Consider the following 20,278-nt stretch of genomic DNA (forward strand, 5'->3'; position numbering starts at 1 on the left):
TCTTACTCATTTCTCGTCATGTGCCAAAAACCTGTCCACTGTCCTCAGGCCTCAGCTCTTTCCCAGACCCTCCCTGTCAGCCTCAAACCTCAGATCTAACTTAGTGAAATGGGAACCTGGCTCCCTCACCTTCCTGTCATCTTACTCCCTGTCACCTCTCCTCTTGTTCACCCCCTCTCACTCCTTTCTTTGAAGTGGATGTGTTCTCATGTCACAGCTAAATTCTCCACCCTAAATTGTTGTTTCAACTCCTCAATTTCTCCAATCTTTGCCCCCCAGTCAGCCACTTCTTGCTTTTATGATCATATCTACACACCCTCTATCCCTTATTCAAATGTCAAGTGATCCCTTGACCCTTTAACTCTCCACGTGGTTTTTCTCAGTTATTTTCACTGCCTGTACTTCCTAAGAAAAACACATATACTTACTGTCTTTAATTTTATCACCAGTTAATTTCTTAAAGATTGTTGATGCTGATGTTATAATTATCACCTTGAAAGTTTAGACTCAATTTGGCAATCTCTCCCTCTCTTCCTCTTCCTCTTTTCATCTTCCTTACACACACAAACTCTCATACACACACATACAAACAGCACATTCATGGAAATTTTTCTAATATCACACACTTCTGCTAACTTATAATCACCAGAATCATTCATTAAACAGTTTGGCTTTGTTGTTTTGTTTTGTTTTGTTTTGTTTTCCTGAGGGCTTTGCTGTGTTTTGAACTCTGCCACATGCTGCTAATACAGTGACAGGAAGGCTTACAGGGTCCCTGCCCTCGAGGGACTAACGCTCTGGCAAGGGAGTCACTGAAACAAACAACTAAATAAATACATCACAAGTACTTACAGATTGTGAAAAATACAAGGGGGTAAAAAGACAGGGAGGAGTGGACTAACCTGACATGGGGGAACCGGGGCCTCTCTGAGGCAGTGTGTTTAAGTTGACACTGAAAGATGAGAAAGGACCAACCAGGTCAGAAGGGAGGGAAAGAGCTTTCCAGGCCTAGGGCACCCTGGATGGCCCTGGAATGGGAGAAAGCCAGGCCCCTTCTAGGGACTGTCAGCCACCATTGCTCTTATCATCATAGATGATAGCCACCATTGCTACATCATCATAACAGGGAGAGAGAGGCAATGGGCAAGGTTGGTGTGGTAGGCAAGGGCTAGAGCATGCAGGAGTCTTGATGACCAGGGTGAGGATTTAAAGCATGGAAGTGGCATGATCCCCCTATAGCCCAGGGCTTAACCCTCACTTTCTCAGAGAGGCTCCCCTTCACCATACATGCTCCAGGACTGTTTCCCTTCTTCAGAGCACTTTCCTCAACATGTGGTTATATATTCACGAAACTCCCTTTAACAGACCCCCATCAGTTTTGCTTCTGTTCACCTCTGTATCCCCAGAGTACAGAGCTTGGCCATGCCAGCTGCTGAATGCATATTTTCTGAACAAATGAGTGAATATTTCCTCATTTCTCTTAGGTATGATTTTTGGCAATTCAGCCTCTCTGAGCCTCAGTGAGTTTATCTATACAATAGGAATATTAAGTGATCAGTCATTGGACTTGTTTTTACTGTCTTCTGTTTCTGTGTCCTTTATGTTGACTCCCAGTCTTTATCTTTGTACTTGCCTCTCTTCTAAATGTCAGCTCTGCTTAGCTAGCTACCTGCCGCACACCTTGCCAGACGTTCACAGGTAACACTCAGCCTTTTCAGTTCAACCTTATCATTTCTTGCCCCACTAGACCCTCCCCTTACCCCCACACACATAAAATCATCCTCTGGAACTACTTGTTTCTATTCATGGCAAAATCATTCTCCTAGTCCTTCTAGCTCAAAACTCTGAGGCCATCTTACACTATTTCCTCTTCCTCAACCACTGCTTAAAATATCTTCCAAGAAATTCTGCCTAAGAATTGCCCTTCTCTTCCAAATCCACATCTTCCCACTGAATTCAGATCCTAAGTACTCATTTTACCTTGATTGCAAAAGGCTTCTCTACTGGTTCCTCTCCCTCTGGATTTCTCTTTCCCATTTATCCTGCTTTCACAGAAGCAAAATCTTGGTGCTATCTTCCTGTGTTCAAAACCCATCAGTGGCTCCCCATTCGCTACCCAAATATAGATTTGCTTTCAGGTACCATCATGTTATGGCTTTAATTTATTTTTTCCATCTCTGTGTATCCCACATTTCAGATGAACTGGTACCTTTGCTGTTTGTAATGTTCCATCACATCCACCCACCTCCATGCCTTTGGTCATACTATTATTTCTGCAGCAAACCTCCCTTCCTTCTGCACCTTCAATGCCTAGACTCAGTGCATCCTTCGAAGCTTAAAGCTTATCTAAAATAGCTCTTCCTGACTGAGCCTTTTCCATGACCCTTGAACAGGATGTGATTTCTTCTTCCTCTGAACCCACTCACTCCCATTTCACTTGCAATCTCTTCCACCCTGCCTGGAAATGAGGATGTCACCCCAAGTCATTAGCCTTCAGCCAGTGCAGCCCAGTGACTCTCCTTAGTTCTCCTGCAGAAGCGGGTGCTGATAACTCACAGACGTCTTTGCCAGGGCTCTGGTGTCTGAGAGCTCTGGGCTTGAGCCCTGGCTCTGCTGCTTGTTAGCTATGAGACTTTGGCTTATGTTATTTAATTTCTCTAGGCCTCACTTTCCCCACCTGTTAAATAAGACTAATATAACAGCTGTGCCTCAGAGGGTCTTATGAGAATTAAGTGAAAAAAAGTACTTGGCTCACTGACTAGTATAAATGCATAAAAAGTAATAGCTTTTACTTGTTCAATCATCAAAATTGACAAAATAAATGCCATAGTTTCTTTACTTGCCATCCTTGTTTCATCGGCTCCTGATCCAGGACAAGGACCCGGCCTTTTATCTGTGTAGCCCAGTGCTCTCCGTAGCACCTGTCTCATCAGAGGTGTGTGATAAACACTTGAGGAATGAATCAGTGCGTTAATGACATTCTTCATAGCAGAAAATGTGTATTAATCATTTCTGTGTCCCTTGACTGTATTTAGCCAAATGTTTTTTATATGGCAACTGGATAATATTTTTTAAGTAAACAGATAAATGAAGAAATGAATGAGTGATTGAATTAATAGTGAAACTTGCTAAATATATGTTGAATTTAAACAGATTAGTAGATAGAAAAAGACTTTGGGAAAAGGATAAAAGCTCTATACTAAATATAGTTCCTTGATGGATATTTTATTCTTCCCTGGTTTCCTTATTTTGTCAATTTTTCCTGGCATAAAATCACAGAAATGTAGGAAGCTATGTTTTCTATTGTACATCCTGTCCCTTATTATTCACTGTATCTTGTGCTAGTACTGTTCATTCTCCTACCTTGTCACTGGAATTTAATGTGAGCGTCTGTGGTGGAGGAGGAGGCCCCAGGTTTGCACCGTACTTAGTACAGGGATGTAACATTCAGTCGTGAATATGTGTTAAACTGTTTTTCTTGTACAGGGATGGATTTGCACAGATCCATTGCCAAGCTCTTGTCCTGTTCATTTGTGAGCAAAGATGGGTGTCCGGGGACACATGGCAGACTGTGCCCATGGACGGGAGTAAGCGAGCTGAACAAGCTTTCAGGACCACTGAACTTGAGACCTTGGCTGTAGAACCAGAGAGAAGTGGAGGAAGGAAGACAGTAGTTACTATTATCACCATTTTACAGAAAAAGGAAACTGAAGCTTGGAAAGGTCAAATATCTTTAGCTGTATCAGTTGCACGAAGTTAGCAAGAGACTTGAATCCAGAACTTGGACTTGAATGGAGATCTATCTGACTTCAGAGCTAACCCACAAAACCCGAGCCATGGTGAGACTGTCTTGGGGTGATTTGTGTGGGAGACTGCAGGGTCAGTGTTGGTCAGCGAAGGACCCTGCTGTCAGCATGCTCTTTCTGCCTGACTGCTTTCAGTGTCTGCAGCAGCTGCTAGCAGGGTGAGAGAGGAGGAAGAGAGCAGTCGTGAGTCTCACCAGCCATGTGACTCCCTACCCACAAAGAAAATTCTGCAGCTGTGACGTGTGTTTGTCAGTGTGTGTCACATGTGCACGACCACATGTGTGTATGTGTGCATAGGTGGGGGCATCTGTACCTGTAGATGCATTTCTGAATGTAGGAAAATCTCAATGCTGCATAGTACTGTTTTCATGGAACTGTTGATCCTCAGAAATAGAAATGATTGACAGTTTTTCAAAAATGAATATGCATCTCATATAATTGTAATGAGATTTGGGATATCTTAATTCATCAATAAAGGGGACGGGAAGGAACTCAATTTGCTTCACCTCTCATTATCCAGAAATTTAAAAAATGGGTTCCAGTGAATTCTTAGGCTGGATTGCAATTTCTGTTTCTATGGCAATTATATTATACAGAATGCCAAACTCATCTAGCTAAGGTGTGAATGTATACATGTTAGGTCAGCAATTCCCAACCTACTGTGTGCTTTAGAATCATCCACCTAATATTTTAAAAATACTGATCTTTGACCCAACCCTAGATTGGTGAAATGAGAGCCATCAAAATTTGAGGACCAGTTTACCCATATGTTGGGTGAATCTGATATACCAAAGTTTGAGAACAATTCTGCTTATGAGAGATGCCATGGTAAATGAGACTCAGCAGCTATTTTAATGAGAGAATATTTATAAAGGAAGACAGGTAAGTGACTCTAATACAACACTGTGTATGCTAATATTGCCCCATGAAAACACAGGCAAGGGGACAGGTAATTATTTCTATGCACTACAGATAACTTCTGCTCCACCCACTACTTTATACCCGGAGGCCAGTGATGGACAAGCTAAGCTGATGCCCAACCAACAGCCCTGTATGTAGACTCAATGCTGCCTTTGTATATTCTCTCCAACAGCTTTATGCCCATGATGGGGAAAAGAGCAGAGCAAGGTGTGGGAGAAATCCCAGGATAGTGCTCCTTGACAATCCTCCCCTCTGCCCCTTACTAGCAGTGTGACCTTGGGCAACTAATGTGACCTTGCTGAACCCTTGTTCACCTTTGCCACCTGGGGATAATAACACAGCTGTAGAGTTCTGTAGGTAGCTGTGAAATGACACATGGATAGCACCAAGCAGAGTACCTGCCTGGCTTGTGGAAATGCACAATAAATGGCAGCTGCTATTACCAGCTTTTTCTGACCCACTCAAGATTTCTTCCCTTTGCCTTATACAATTCTTGATCCCAAAATATACAGGGAAACTACAGTTCTCTGGGCTAAGCTTCCCCCATGTGGGGACAGATGAACTCTGCCTCTGCCTTCTATGATGACCCTTAAATCAAAGGAGCAGCTAGCCCTTCTCCCTCTAAGTCAGGTGCTGGGAGTCAAGGTATGAATGCCTCCTGAATAACTGGGGCCCATGACAGTGCCCCTCACTTTCTTATTCTCTGACTTGCTCTTTGTTGGCTAAAAGGCCGAGTGTGATGACAAAAAGTTCAAGTGTGAACACTACATTTATGTTTACATGTGTGTATATGTGTATTTGTCTTTATCGCCATGTTTTGGGGCAAGATTGTACCCTTGAGTTTCCAAATCTAGAAGAAAAGGTACAACATTTTGTTCACTATTACCAGTTTCAAAATCATTTGATATATCTATAAAATTTCTTTTCAGGCTGGGTGCGGTGGCTCACACCTGTAATCCCAGCACTTTGGGAGGCCAAGGCAGGTGGATCACAAGGTCAGGAGTTCGAGACCAACCTGGCCAATATGGTGAAACCCTGTCTCTACTAAAAAGTACAAAAATTAGCCGGGCCTGGTGGCGGGCACCTGTAATCCCAGCTACTTGGGAGGCTGAGGCAGGAGAATTGCTTGAACCCGGGAGGTGGAGGTTGTAGTGAGTCGAGATCGTGACACTGCAGTCCAGCCTGGGCAACAGAGCGAGACTCCATCTCAAAAAAAAAAAAAATTCTTTTCAACATTTAGAATCAAAATTCCTATTAATGTGTGTATAATAACAGTTAATATTTATTAAAAATTGACTGCATCCCAAGGTTATTGAAAGTTATTTGCACATATTAAAAAAGTATTCAACCCTATGCAGTTGATGAGGTAGATAATATTATTATCCCTAATTTATAGTTGAGAAAATCGAGCCACAGAAGGAAGGGATCATGTCAGTTTTTTATTGCTCTATCTTTAAATGATATAATTTATATAAAGCACCTGTGTGCACATATACATAAAATATAGAATGAAAGTTACCCAAAATAATGATTAAAAATTAATAACCAAAGATTATCAAGAATTTGAAATTTATTTATACACAGTGTTCAACAATATCATGTTTTTGTGGCGTATACTGTACTTCAGGATTCCCATTTTACATGTGAAGAAGTTGAGGATCTGTGGTGCTCTTATTTGCCTGAGGACATAGGAGCAAAGGGGAGTTTGCACTGGTAACTTCCATGGAGGGCCCTTCTTATATCCCATTGCCTATGAAATGCCAGGAGTGGGCTGGGATGGCAGCACTCCAGTCAGGAGTGGAAACTGTTCATGCCTAATTACTGGAAGGAGGCCTGAGTAATAGGCATGGACAGGCAGGCAGGTGGATGTGGTGGTGAAGGCTTTGCATCTTGATTACCTCTGTTTTCTCAGTTATTGAGGAAGCACATCATGTGCTGAGGGAGAAGATGGGGGAGGAGGTGTCAGAGGTTTGAGAGAAAGAAGGTATGAAAAGGTGATCTGGAGAAAGGGAGAGTGAATGAACGAGGAAAATGTAGTTTGATCACTGGGCAGTATTCAAGAGCCCACTTGAGGTTAGCGGTCAGGGATTTTAAATGAAACTAATCAGTGTGGTGGCCAATTGCATTCATCTGTGCAAACGCAGAAATGGAGCCACAGGGTCATTGAGTTTAACCAGTGTTGGAGTGTTTCAGACAAGTATGATGAAGTGATGGAGGAGCGTGGGAGCTGAGGTTACATGAAAGGGAATGATTACAATAATGGATGACATAATTTAATGTGAAAAAAGAAGGAAGAACATACATGAGGTGGGTGAAGGTCAGGAAAACAGTGGTAGAATGAATAAATTCTAAGCATCCAGGAGGTAGAAAATTGTTGTGGCATTAGAAACAATAAGTTGGGAAAGTAGGAGATGATGCTTAGATATTGGGATTCTTGAAATTGAGACCAGGGAGGGGTTGCAGATATTGGTTACCTAGGACATGACCATGGGAAAAGGAGGGTAGAGATAGGATCATTAGAGGAGAAAGGTTAAAGAGCTGAGTGACTTGATCTTAGTGAATATTTAAGTCACCAAAAATTATGGAGAAGTGTTGGGAGAGGACAGTGATCCAGGATCTGAAATGAGGAGGGAAGATGGGGGCAGAGCAGTATAGGTATGACTGTAGCAAGGAGGGAAGTGGATAGGGCACTCTCATGGCATGAATTAATGAACTTGTCCAAGGTCACAGAGATAGTGATAGAGCCAGGTTTTAAACCTACTCAGTCTGACTCCTGCACTTACACGAACTACTCTTCTAATTACTGACAAGTGTGTTATTTTTCTGTATAAAAAAATTATAAATAAGTTTGTTTTCTACTAATAGACATTAAATAGTACAGTCATATCAATATTTAATTTTTCTTTGCATGAGATTTATATGGTAAAAAATAATATGAGTTTGAGGCCAAGCATGGTGGCTCACAGCTGTAATCCCAGCACTTTGGAGAGCACAGGCAGGAGGATTGCTTGAGTCTAGGAATTAGAGGCTACAGTGAACTATAATTGCACCAGTGCATTTTGGCATGGGTGACAGAGTGAGATCCTGTCTCTAAAAAAATTAAAAATTAAAAAAAAGTAGTAGTTCATTTAGCAACTGTAGGCACTCTTCTATCACCATTTTATTTTATTCATTGAAACACTTCAACACTGGTTAAACTCAACAACCCTGTGGCTCCATATCTGTGTTTGCACAAATGACTGCAGCTGGCCACCACACTGATCGGTCTCATTTAATATCCCTGACCGCTAACCTCATGTGGGCTCTGAATACTGCTGGCTGATCAACATGTAATAACTCGAGGCACCATTTTATCTGCATTTTACAGATGAAAGTACAGTCATGTACCACATAATGACATTTTAGTCAACAATGGACCACATGTACAACAGTGTTCCCATGAAATTGTAAAACTATATTTTTACTGTATCTTTTCTATGTTTAGATGATAAATATTTACCATTGTATTATAATTACCTATAGTATTCAGTATAGTAACATATTGTACAAGTTCATAGCCTAGGAGCAATAGGTTATACTATATAGCCTAGGTGTCTAGTAAGCTATACTATCTAGGTTTGTGTAAATGCGCTATAATTACACAATGACAAAATCACTTAATGATGCATTTCTCAGAATGTATCCTCATCATTGAGCAACTCATGATTGTACTGAGGTTAGGGAAATCAAAGGACTTATCTGAGGTCATATAATTCAATGATTGCCTCATCCAGGGCTTAAATTCAGCTCTGTCTAACCCTCAACCTCATTTGCAGTACAGTGGAGCTCTTTCTTGAGCACCTGCTATGTAATGATACTACTGTGCGCACTGTGGGTATAGTAGTCATGATGTCAAGGTCCTTTATATCTGGTGAGCAGAAAATAGTCACTATATATAAAGGAAAGTGCAGGGTGCCATGAGAGAATATAACAAGGAAATATAACCTAGTCTAGGAGTGCCAGGGAAGGCCTATTTTAGGAAGTCATTTTTAAGTTAGACTTTAAGAATAGTATAAGTTTTCCAAGTAAATAGCAGTTGAGGGACAGGGGATATGTCGGGGGTGGTATTCCAGGTAGAGAAACAACATCTGCAAAGGCCTCAAGGCCCTATAGCATCCTTTGTAAACTTTAGGCATCATTATTCATCATTATTCTTACTAACTTCTGATAAAGCCACAGGTTTACCAGATAATCTAGGGATTGGTCATTCCAAGTACTTATTTTTCCCAGAACTAGTAATGATTGTGAAGATAGTGACATGTAATAATCTCCCCATCTTATCATTAGGATAAATTGAGGCATGTGATGGTTCAGCCAATTGCATAGCAGAAAAATTCATTTTTGCCATTTTTCTCTTCACCCTTCTCCTGTATATATTGCAAACTGCCTTTCTCCAGAAGCACTTTTATAATGAGCTTCTATTCTCTCTGTTTCACTACACCCTTCTTGCAATTTATTTACCTAGTTTAGAAAAGGAATATTTGTTTAAATGTTCTCACATTACATATAAATATAATATCCCATACTGGGACCCCAAAGTGCTGTGAGTAGCTGGTCAGAAACTTTGGAAACCATGCTTCTACCAGAAACTCAGCTGAATGTGGGCCAGAAGCAGGCTTGAAAGGATGTGCTTTCATTTAACTGTGGACAAATATTTCCATTTGTAAAATGTTCCTTTTATGACAGGTAGAATAATATGTAAGTCCGGAAAAAGCTCATAGTTTCTCAAAGCCCTTAATGAAATGCCCTCCTCATCACTGCTTCTGAATGAAATATCCCTTCTATGCTGGACTGTATCAAAGAGAATACACACACACACACACACGCCCCCCATACCCACATTCATATATACACAGATACATATATACATACATATATTCTCTCTCACTCTGCTTATCCCCCTACTTTCCTTCTTTCTTGCTTTCTTTTATCTATCTGTCTGTCTATCTATCTATCTATCTATCTATCTATCTATCTATCTATCTACCTACCTACCTACCTACCTATCTCTATTTCTTCTCCCTTTCCCTGGATGGCAAGTCTTATACAAGGAAGCCTATCACCAGACATGCTGGCCAACAGCTTCTGAGCTCTGTTTCCAAGTGCCAGAGTTAGGTGGAAAGCTGGGACTAGCACTTAATCAAAAAGTGAATTTAAAGGACCCTTGCTGCACTGAGGTAGCCCATATGAAGGGAGCATCCAGTCAGGCTGGTCACGCAGGGTCTTTACTCACTCACTAGGTTACAGAGTGAAAGAAATGCCCAAGCTATCAGCATGAAGGACAAGCATCAAGTCAAATCAAGGCCACAGCCAACCTCTGGCCCAACACATCACCTAGACTAAGGGAAAAATCCCTGCAAAAGTGGATATGTCCTAAAGGGGAGGAGAGAGAATTGGGAGAGAAACCAAAAGCTTGAAAATTGCCAGTGCTTAGAGAAGACTCTGAATAGACTGTGGGTATTGTGTGAGACAGGAGGAAGAAAGAAAAGGCAAATAAAAGATTACCACTAGTTCTCAGCATACGCATTTCCATGTGTGCCTGCTGGCTGCTGTGCATCCGTTACAATGGGCTCCTCTGTGGCACAGGCTATGTTCCTGCATGGGCATGGGTCTGCGGTGCTCCCTGTGATGTGCCTGAATGGAAGCCACCTGTAGCTGCCCACATGGGATGACAATCTTCAGGGTCTTTATTTGTTAGAATGAAGATCTAAACAAACAAACAAACAAACAAAAATGCTCTATTCTGACTAAAAAGATGTGAGTGGTTTGCCCTGCATTGAGAGAATATTGGAGGCCACATATCAAAGTGGATACGAGAGACTGAAAGTTCCTTCCGATGGCAGGGTTCAACTTCCTGCCCCACATCTGACCTGACACCATCCATGGGCTCCTCGATGGCCTAGTGCCCTTTCCACAAAATGAATATTGGCACAGTCTGCTCAATAATGCTGCTCACTTCTAATTGAGGCAACACTCTTACCATTACAAGCAGACAGAAGCTGAGGCTTGCCACTCACTCTCCTTTCTAGCTCCAGCCCAGAAAACCAGATAGGAGTTGCTGTCTCTTTAGAAGCCTCTGCTTACCCGGCCGAGAGATTGGTCCAGGTTGCTCATCTGACTCAGAATATGTCAGGCAGTTCTCCCACAGATTATTTTTTTTCCTAATGAGGAGACAAAGTGTTTCCTCTGTGGCCCATATGGCTAGGGGCCATCTCCACCATGTGTCTTAGCTGTTTGGAATGAAGTCCATAGTCTGAGAAACAGAGCAAAGGGAGGCGAGAGACACATAGAAGGGCCTTTAGACCCTGCTTACAGGCATCTCAGAGGCAACTTCCATTTAAACCTGGGTACAAGACTTCATGATAGGCTTTTTTTGGCGGGGGAGGTTTCTTACTTTCACTTGCACTCAAAAAGCCCAAATACAGAGGCCTTTCCTCTTTCAGTGGGTCTCAAGTAAGTCCGTTTCAAAGCGTTATGAGTGCTTTTACGTCCAGCTCTTCATTACTTTGCCCCGCCTTTTCCTGTATGGCCATCTGTGGCTTTCTACTTGTGTGCACCAAGCTCCCCTGCCAGACCCTCCACTGTCATTCCATGCACTGCCAACACCAGCCTTCCCTGCACCCAGGATGGCAACTCTATCACCAGCCATTACCACTTAGCTTATTTCCTAAAAAGCCCTTCCTCTTCCCTTTTAACATTCTCAGTGGTTTGTCTGGGTCTATATGTGTTTCTTCACGAAGACCTTAGATTCCTTTGAGGGCAAGAATCTCTTTATCCCAATTCCTGTTGCCTAATATCACAGTTCACACACAATAGGCCTCCACAAATATTTGCTAAATAAATCAAGTAAGATTTCTCATCTCTCTGACAGATCATTCCGGACTAGAGGGAAGAAATTAAGTAAATTCCCCTTTATTCCTTTGCTGGTGCAATTTGCTACTCGCTGACTTCTCTTGCCATTTCACAATATGCTCTTCCCTGCTCTTTGTGTTTAATGTCAATGCTGTAGAGTGAGTTGCCCAGTGAAGTGACCACTGGGTGGGAAGTGGGAGGTGGGAGGTGGGAGGTGGGGTGTCGGGGCTTTGGCCTTTCCATACTCACGTTGCCTCCTCTCCAGCCTATGTGAAGACATCTATAATCTGAGTTAAAGCCTGGCGTTGGCATTACATTTGCACCTTAGGGCAAGACACATCTTCCACTATTGAAATTTGGGAACTACTCCTTATAGTATTTATATTTAATGCATGTAATTGATCAATTTAACTTATTTAACAAATGATTCTATGTGTGGCACTCACTAAATGCCACGCACTGTTCTAGGCACTTTAATTACATTAGCTAGTTCCTCCTCATAACAACTTTGTCAAATAAATACAGTTGTTACCACCAGCCTCATTTTACAGATGAGGATATGGGGTTACAGAATGATGAAGGAACTTGCCCAAAGTCACACAGTGATTGGTGGCTAAGCTGGCATTTGAAATAGGCAGGCTAACTCCAGAATCCATGTCCTGAAACCACTGTGCCCTGCTGCCTTTAAATGTGATCAGGATGGGGTCTACACTACACTCCTGCCTCTAAATGTGATCAGGATGGGGTCTACACCACACTCCTGCCTCTAAATGTGATCAGGGTGGGGTCTACACTGCACTCCTGCCTCTAAATGTGATCAGGGTGGGGTCTACGCTGCACTCCTCTACATCCTTCCAATTTGAGTTGATATTCTTAATTTTCAGGCCCCTCAAGAGCAGGAGGTCTCCTTGACCTAAACTACTTAGCAACAGTGGATGTGTGCTTAATAAATATGTCCAAGCTCATTGCTTCCTTAACTTTGGCTTTGGCTTGAATACAGATTTATTTGTGTCATTCTGCATAGCTAATTGTTCACACAGTATTTAATGCCAGTCATTTGGCTCCTGAAAATATATTTTCAAACAACCTAGAAACTATGCCAACAATTAACTATAATTACACATTGTATCAGTTTTGAGTGCTAGAAATGGCTGGAAGGCAAAATGTATGTTATTTAAAATGTTAAACTGACAGTAAATAAAATATGATCCTACCCAAAATAGAGATAAATAAAATTGCACGTCCCTCTTTTTTTATTGCCCTTTCTAGGTGTCTGGGATTATAGGGAATATTTTTTTCTCGTGATTTCTAGACTTTTTCTTGAATTAACAGATATTTTTAGCTGTGCATAAACCACCTTTTTCTGTTCAGCAAAAAAGAATCAGATTCAAACCCTACTCTGTGGGTTCACCTACAATGATGAACAAACATAAAAAACACCTGGGGAGGGGCCTTTTATTTGATGCAAGAGTTATTCACAGTACATTGTTTGGATACTTTATGGAGCCAATTCTTGCCTCTAGGTATTTCCAAATTAAATCCCAGGAATAATGCATTTATGAATAGTAAGCTTAAATAATGAACACATTCATCCTAGCCACTTCCTTATATAGTTCCAATGGCTTTCCCTAGCAACAAATAAAGACTCTGGGTAATTAATTTGTTAGCTTGTTGGGTTAAGTTGGTGATTTCCAACACTATCAGTATTTTGTAACAAATATTTTTAACCCCTTTTATTATGTATAAATAAAATTTATACATAATAAAACCTGTATATACAAAATTTTAACAAATATAGTGTCTCAATATTAATTAAGGGAGAAATAAGAAAAATTTATAATGATATAACTGTTAATATTTAATAATTATATCTTCCTATGCTAATTACAATAAATATTTTAATGCTCCATTACAATAAAATAAATAATAAATTTTATAGACATTTGTACCTAGTACAGATTCACCATAATATAATATATAATATAATATGCAATACTGTATTATGATATGCGTGAGAGCAATACAGACTGATACACATGTGCTGTATTGGTGATTCAAAGTGATTATACAATGTGTAACCTCCCCTCAAATTATAAAGTAGTTATGGACCTAGAAAATTCACTGTGTATTGAAACTGTACTTTGTGCTTATATGTCAATGGAATTAGCATCTATGCTCAAACCATTAGAAGCAGGTTTTCAAAACTTAAATAAATGTCTTGCATGACATTCAAAAGCTTGTAGGACATGGGGAAATTTTTGTTCTGCAGAACTGTCCTGAGCAATGCACTATTTTAGCCATCCTAGCCCCACCTTCTAAAGGGCAATAATGACCTTCAGTCATTGTGTCATTGAAGAACAACTGCCATACATTTATCAAAATGCCCTCTATGGGGTGATACCCTCTGCATTGAAAACCACTAGATTAACTCCTAGTATTAGAATTAGTCCCAAATAATAATTGTAATTTATTCTCCTGACTTTTTGTAGTCCTTGAAAACAAAAGGAATGTCTACAGTAAAATTGTCAATAATTGGGTTCATTATGAGACTGTAAGTTGCACAAGTGTAAGGGCTAAATCCACCTAGTGTGTGCAATAGCTCAGTACTCACAAGATCTGGTCTTTGCTAAGTCTTGCTTTAATAATTAAATAATGGGCTTAGAGATCTGGGTTAGTGAAAAGATATAGACTATTTAAAAGAAATAGTCTTGTTACTTTCTAATACATGTGACAATACCTAGATGTTCACTAGAAGGAATTACAGTTAAGAAATATTTGCAAACACGATTTCAATTGTTTCTGTTTGAGTGAGTGACATTAAAACGTTTGAAGATGTCTGAAACCTATCAAAGACCCAGAATCCTCTTGTCATTTTGAATAAGAAAAGAAAACATGTTTAATATCCTGTATGAGCTGTAGTGTTTGGCCTAAGAGGTCTGCTTAATCTTCACAATGGTCTGTTAGGTAGCTATCATTTATTGACCCTATAGGAAATTAGGACTGGCAAGCAAATTATCGGTCCATGGTCAGACAGTTGGTTCAATGTGAGAATGAGGTTTGAATCCAGAACTGTCTGATTCCCAAGAAATCACACTGCTCTTCTTAAGGGAGCCCAAGCTAGGTTTCTGTGAATCTACATCTAAAGGACCATGAATTACGAATATGTGACATCTATCTTCATATAGTTTTACTCTATATGTAGTTCCAATTGTCATGGCTATTAAATTCCATTTTCCTAGTAGTTCAGTGATTTTTACATTTATCGTGTTCTTCGTCAGGTCCCAGGATTCAAGGTCATGTGTGAGCTCATATTAGTGAGCTTCTTGAGGGCAGAGGCTATGCCCTGGATGGCTGGGTGTCTGCCACCTAGCACTGTGCCTGATACGAAGTGGGTGTTCAGTGAGTATTTGTTGAGTTGAATTTAATTGAATGATGTTTCTTCTTTTAGGCCATGGCCTTACACAATATTTCAGCGAGGCTTTGACCTGGTTTTGGGAGAGCAGCCCTCTGATAAAATATTTAGGTAAGTGATTGCCTAGGGACTTGCTTATGTATGTCTGCAAACCCTGTGTTCCGCTTCCCCCGAACTTACTTTCCTAGTGGTAAAGTATAAAATGGGAAACACCTTGAGTTGTCACGGCCACCTGCTAACAAAAGTGTTTGCCCCCAGTCATGCCCAGGGACAATATGGAGGACTTGGAGGTCAGACAGATTCTGTTTGGGCCCTGGCTTCCTTCTTTGCCAGCTCTGGGAACCTCACTAATTTACTCAACCTCTTGAAGCCACCAGACTCTGCATTTGTTAAATGGGGCTATATTACATGCCTGGCTGGGTTATTGTGAGGGATATATGAGATAATGCAGGGAAAGTCCCTGGCACAGAAACTGGCACAGAGTAGGCAATTAATGTCAGTTTCTGCCTCTCCATTTTGCATCTAATTTGCACCTTCCTCATAGAGTCTTAAGTTGTTCAAAATGAATCTCTCCCGCCCCTGCCTTCCCCTTTTCTAAACTCTACCTCATTATTATTTGCTTTTACCTACTACTTTGCTGATCAAATTGGATGCTTCTACTCCCTCCCAAATTTCTACCTACATACCTGGGAATAGCACGTATTAGAAAGGCCCACAGCAGAGGAATAATTTGAGTGCCAGCCAGGAAGGATTCAATTATCATAAAGTTTAATTCATATTAGGCCTTAGCTGAAACAGTTTATTTCCAAAATAAGATCTTACCATCCATTCATTTTGTCAGTCTGTCATTCACTTAACATACATTTGCTGAGTTCCTTCTAAGTGCTTGGCTTGACAGTATGGGCATGAATACATGTCCCTCCTTGAGTAAGTCCTCTAGTAGAGGAAGTGAGTAGTCCTGAGCGGCTGATGAATTCAGCTACTGCATGCCTTTTCTGGACAAATGGTGAGCAGCGTAGGACAAATGGAAGACTTGTATCCATACAGTTTGCTGAGTCTCACTTCTTCACTGCCACCTTTCCAAGCCCCTTCCTAGACCATCCCTGTCAGCCATTCCTGGCTTAGGTGTTAATTTTTGCTCCTGCATTTGCCTCCTAGAGCTCACTCTTTTGCAAAGCTTCTACTGCTCCTCCTGTAGCTCGGGGTGGACTCAGCTTAGCCATAGCAGTGTTCTATTAGGCATGCTCCTAGCTAGAGTGCAGATTCACAGAACCACTTCCTCAAAGGACTTTCCCTTGTCCTTTTCTCTCCTGAGTGTCTGTCCCAGGGAAGCTAATGGCATTGGCTACAGGCCGCTTTTGAGGATTTGTGCTGCAAGAGATGTCAGCTCCATTCCTTGGACTGTGACATGGGCATTAAACTTTCCAACAAGGATTTATCATTCGGCTGACTTTTTCTCTTTTTCCTATTGCTGGTCTTCCAGGACTTCAAAACGTGATAAAGATAAGGCAGATGAGGAGCCTAGTGGAATCTGGCTGATTGACATGGATAAGTTCCCCATTCCCTAAAAGTCAGAAACTAACAGTTTGAAAAACAAGGGCCTTAATAAAATTGCTATTCAAGCAAAACCTGCACAAAAACTGTTTCTATCCCCACAAGCACCATTTATGTTGTTTTCAAAGTTGCTGGCTGCCAACCAGATGTTTTATCCAAGCACTATAGTGGGGGCCAATTGTGTGGTTTGACCCATGAGGTCAGATATCTCAGGAGCCAGTGGGTTAATCAATAAGTGATTAAGAATTTTTATCCCTAACATGGAAATAACTAGCCTCTCAAATGAAAGCAATGGGTCACAATCTGTTTATTTTAGGTACCAGGAACTTTAATAGAAACCACTCTGGCATCTGAGTAAACCACCTACCAACGACCACTCTAAAAAATTCTATGACCTGGTCAATGACTGTAATTGGCTACTTATTTGCTACTATGCTCACTCATGATTTAGTGTCCTGTTGAATTCCAAGCTCCTGAATATCTCTCTAGACTCTGAAATAGAGTTTAAATTCCGCCATTTAAATCTTTTTACTATTGAATGCCAACATACAATTTCCTCTAAATGAGCCACTCTTCTTCTAGAGAACCTTTTGTTCTTAGTTGAATCTGTTTTCTAAGTGATCCAATATCTGCAATAAATTGAATATCTCCCACTCTGCTCATTTGCTCATACCCTTTCCTCTAGCAAGAATGCACATTTTTCTCGTAATATAAATGCTACCAGTTTTTATGGTCCAAATCAAGTCTCCACCAAACTCAGCATCTATTGAACACCTACTATTTCAAGGTACTGTTTCAGATGCTACAGATATAACCAAACAAATATGACCAAGATAGTCTCTGACTTCAAGCATTTACAGTCTCATCCAAAAAGCAGTCTCCAACCCTGGCTGTCTATGAGAGTCCCCAGTGTGCTTTAAAAATGACCGATGATCATACCCAGAGCAAACTAATTAATTCATAAGTTCTGGAAGGTGTGGCGAGGGCATGAGTGTTTTTTAAAAGCACCATGGTGATTCTAACCTGAAGCCAGGTTGAAGAATGTTGCTCTAAAATGTCTCCAATCCACTGTACCAATCCGCAATGACTTTACCCCTGCAAATGCCTATAATATACTGATTTTAATATGTATTTGTCAATTATTTTGTTTAATATTTATTTTTCAACTGCCTATTTTTCCCCAATGAAATGATGTTCTTCTTGAGGGAAGGAGTGGTGTCTTATATCACTTTAAATATTTAACATCCAACATACAATTTTGAACACAGCGCCTTCAATAGATATATGTAGATAATCATTTCAGGCATTTCCTAAAAACTTGAACCCAGAGTAAGAAAAGACCTTGATGTTCAACCTAACCTTGATAATCTGCAATCCCAAATAACTTGGGAAGGGCCCAAGCTAGACTCAAAGGATCTAAGAGGACCCTGAACCTACTGACTGAATCTTCCCACCAAACCCATTCCAGTGTCCAAGAAGTCCTTTCCACTGTGGCTAGGATCACTCCTTTCCACTAGACTATGGGGGTAGGGATTGGTACAGACCAAATTGATCCCACAGAGACCTTCCCTCAAAGTGAGTGCCTGCATCCTTTGGAACAATTCCTTGTCCTGGAATAGCCTGCTCTGAGGAAGCGTGGAGATGCCAGGTCAAGAGCAATTGATCCGTTTCCTCACATTCCATTTAATGGCAAGCCATGGTGAGACCACAGCCTTGTTCTGTGAGAGCACTCTCTGGTGAGTGTTTGCCTCTGGACAGGAATTTCTAGCTCTAGTTGAACACAGGGCTGTGTGCAGGACTCAGTGCACAGCTGAGCCATCAACTGCACTGGTCAGCACCAGCTGTCTCCAGAGAAGGCCTGAGTTGGGAAAGCATTCTAGATGCTCACCCAGCTTCTCTTGGGTAGCTTTTTGAAGTTGTTCCTGCCAAATCTGCATGAATGAGGGACAGATGAGATTTTAGGACACAGCTTTTCTCTGACAGTTTGTTCTATATTTGGTTTTTGGAGTTACTCAGTAGATTTTGCAGATGAAAGAAAACTTTAGAATTCCATAGGCCTGAGCCAGCATGAACTAGAAAGCTGCTGGGATCCATACCTGAGAATCAGACCAATCCCAATTTTCCCATTTACAGAGGGTGACTTTGGAGAGGTTACTAGCCTTAAAAATTAGTTGATACATCAGTAAAATGGGGCCAGATGACCAGCTTCAGAGGACTGTTGTAAGGATAAATGAGGCCACGCTACAGAGCACCTGCCCCTTTGCAGTTCTCTGCAAAGGTTAGTCTCACCCAACACCTGACTTTGCTTCCCCTACAGGGTTTCACCTTGATCTTACCAGAGGCTGCTTTTCTTATTAACATGGTCCAGTGCAGTGTCTCAGGAGCTGCTCTGCACATAGGAGGTTTCTCACAATATCAAATTCATTTCCACCTTAACCTTTAAATCCGTTTAAACCCAGAGTTTAACCTATAGCCTGCTCTACATGAGGATAATCTTCACCTTTGCTTCCACCTTTAAATTTGAACATTGAGATTATGTTCCCCAGAAACTTGTGCAAACTAAAGAACCTAATGAAATATCGTTATTTATCGGTCAATAAATATTTATTGAGTGACGTCTTTGGGGCAGAAATTGTGTGAGGCAGTGGGGATACAAAAATGACAAGAACTGTCCTCTGCCATCCAAGAGAGCACATTCTTCTGAGTGGTGATGGATACATGAAGAGACAGGCACAACTCATCATTTCAGGAGCAACAAGGGGCTCTGAGTCAGGTGCACAGGCTCAGCCCCTTGTTCAGCCTGAGGGTAGAGGGTGAAGGCCCTGGGGACCTTTCTGGAAGGGGTAGGATCTTACCTGAGTCTGCAAATGATTAGAAGTCAGGCAAAGAAGAGAGGGAAGAAAATCCAGAAAGAAGGACTATTAGGAGCAAAAGCAAAGAGGTGAGAAAATCGGGACAACTTTAGGAACTATGGTCAGGTCTCATTGTAAGGGCAGAGGGTGACCCAGGGTTTGGTGAAAAAAGAAGCTGAAGAAGCTATCAGCTATCAGGGATGACCTCTTTGGAGGCTGGGACTTTATTCTGTAGGTACAGGGTGCCATAAACAGTTTAAGTTGGTGGAAGATGTGATTTGCTTTTCTCTTAGAAATATTAATGTATTCAGAAGAGGAAGAGAAAACTGTGAGATGGATGGGCATGGAGCCTCCTCTTTCAAAAGAAAAATTAACCATCAGAAATGTATCAGAACTGCCAACGGCTTCCTAAAATCAGTTACATAAATTATAAACCACAGGTCACAGATTTGTTGCTCTGCATCAATGCAAATATTGTAATTTTGAAATCAAAATAGAAAACAAAATTTTATTTCTATGTTCAATAAGCTGCCTCCTCCTTGGTACCATTCAAACTACTTGTAGACATTCTCTCTAAAATGGTATAATAGCAGAGGTGCCCCCACTCCAGCCTGCCTGTTACAATGATGTTTCTAACTCAAGGATGTCCATTATGAAATGCAAAGTGAAATTATACAAATTCTTGGAGGTTGTTTTCTTCAACCTACATTATCCTTAAGTCCCGGATTCCAGGTACCTTGAGGCAATCAGCCCTGAATGGGCTCCTTAATCTTACCAGATGAAGTGTGTGACTGTGTGTTTGTGTTTGTGTTTGTGAGTGTGTGTGTGTATGTGTGTGTGAG

The 20,278-nt window shown here is 41.1% G+C and overlaps 1 protein-coding gene across 1 annotated transcript in view; it reads left to right on the forward strand.

Moving 5' to 3' along the window:
• Positions 1 to 20,278, forward strand: part of ASTN1 (astrotactin 1) — a 303,780-nt gene that overhangs the window by 184,625 nt on the left and 98,877 nt on the right. The window contains exon 9 of the mRNA XM_003824689.5: positions 15,067 to 15,141. Coding sequence (XP_003824737.3) covers positions 15,067 to 15,141 — 75 coding nt within the window. The remainder of the gene's footprint in view (positions 1 to 15,066; positions 15,142 to 20,278) is intronic.

This window comes from Pan paniscus, chromosome 1, assembly GCF_029289425.2.
Source record: "Pan paniscus chromosome 1, NHGRI_mPanPan1-v2.0_pri, whole genome shotgun sequence".
Lineage (NCBI taxonomy): Eukaryota > Metazoa > Chordata > Mammalia > Primates > Hominidae > Pan > Pan paniscus.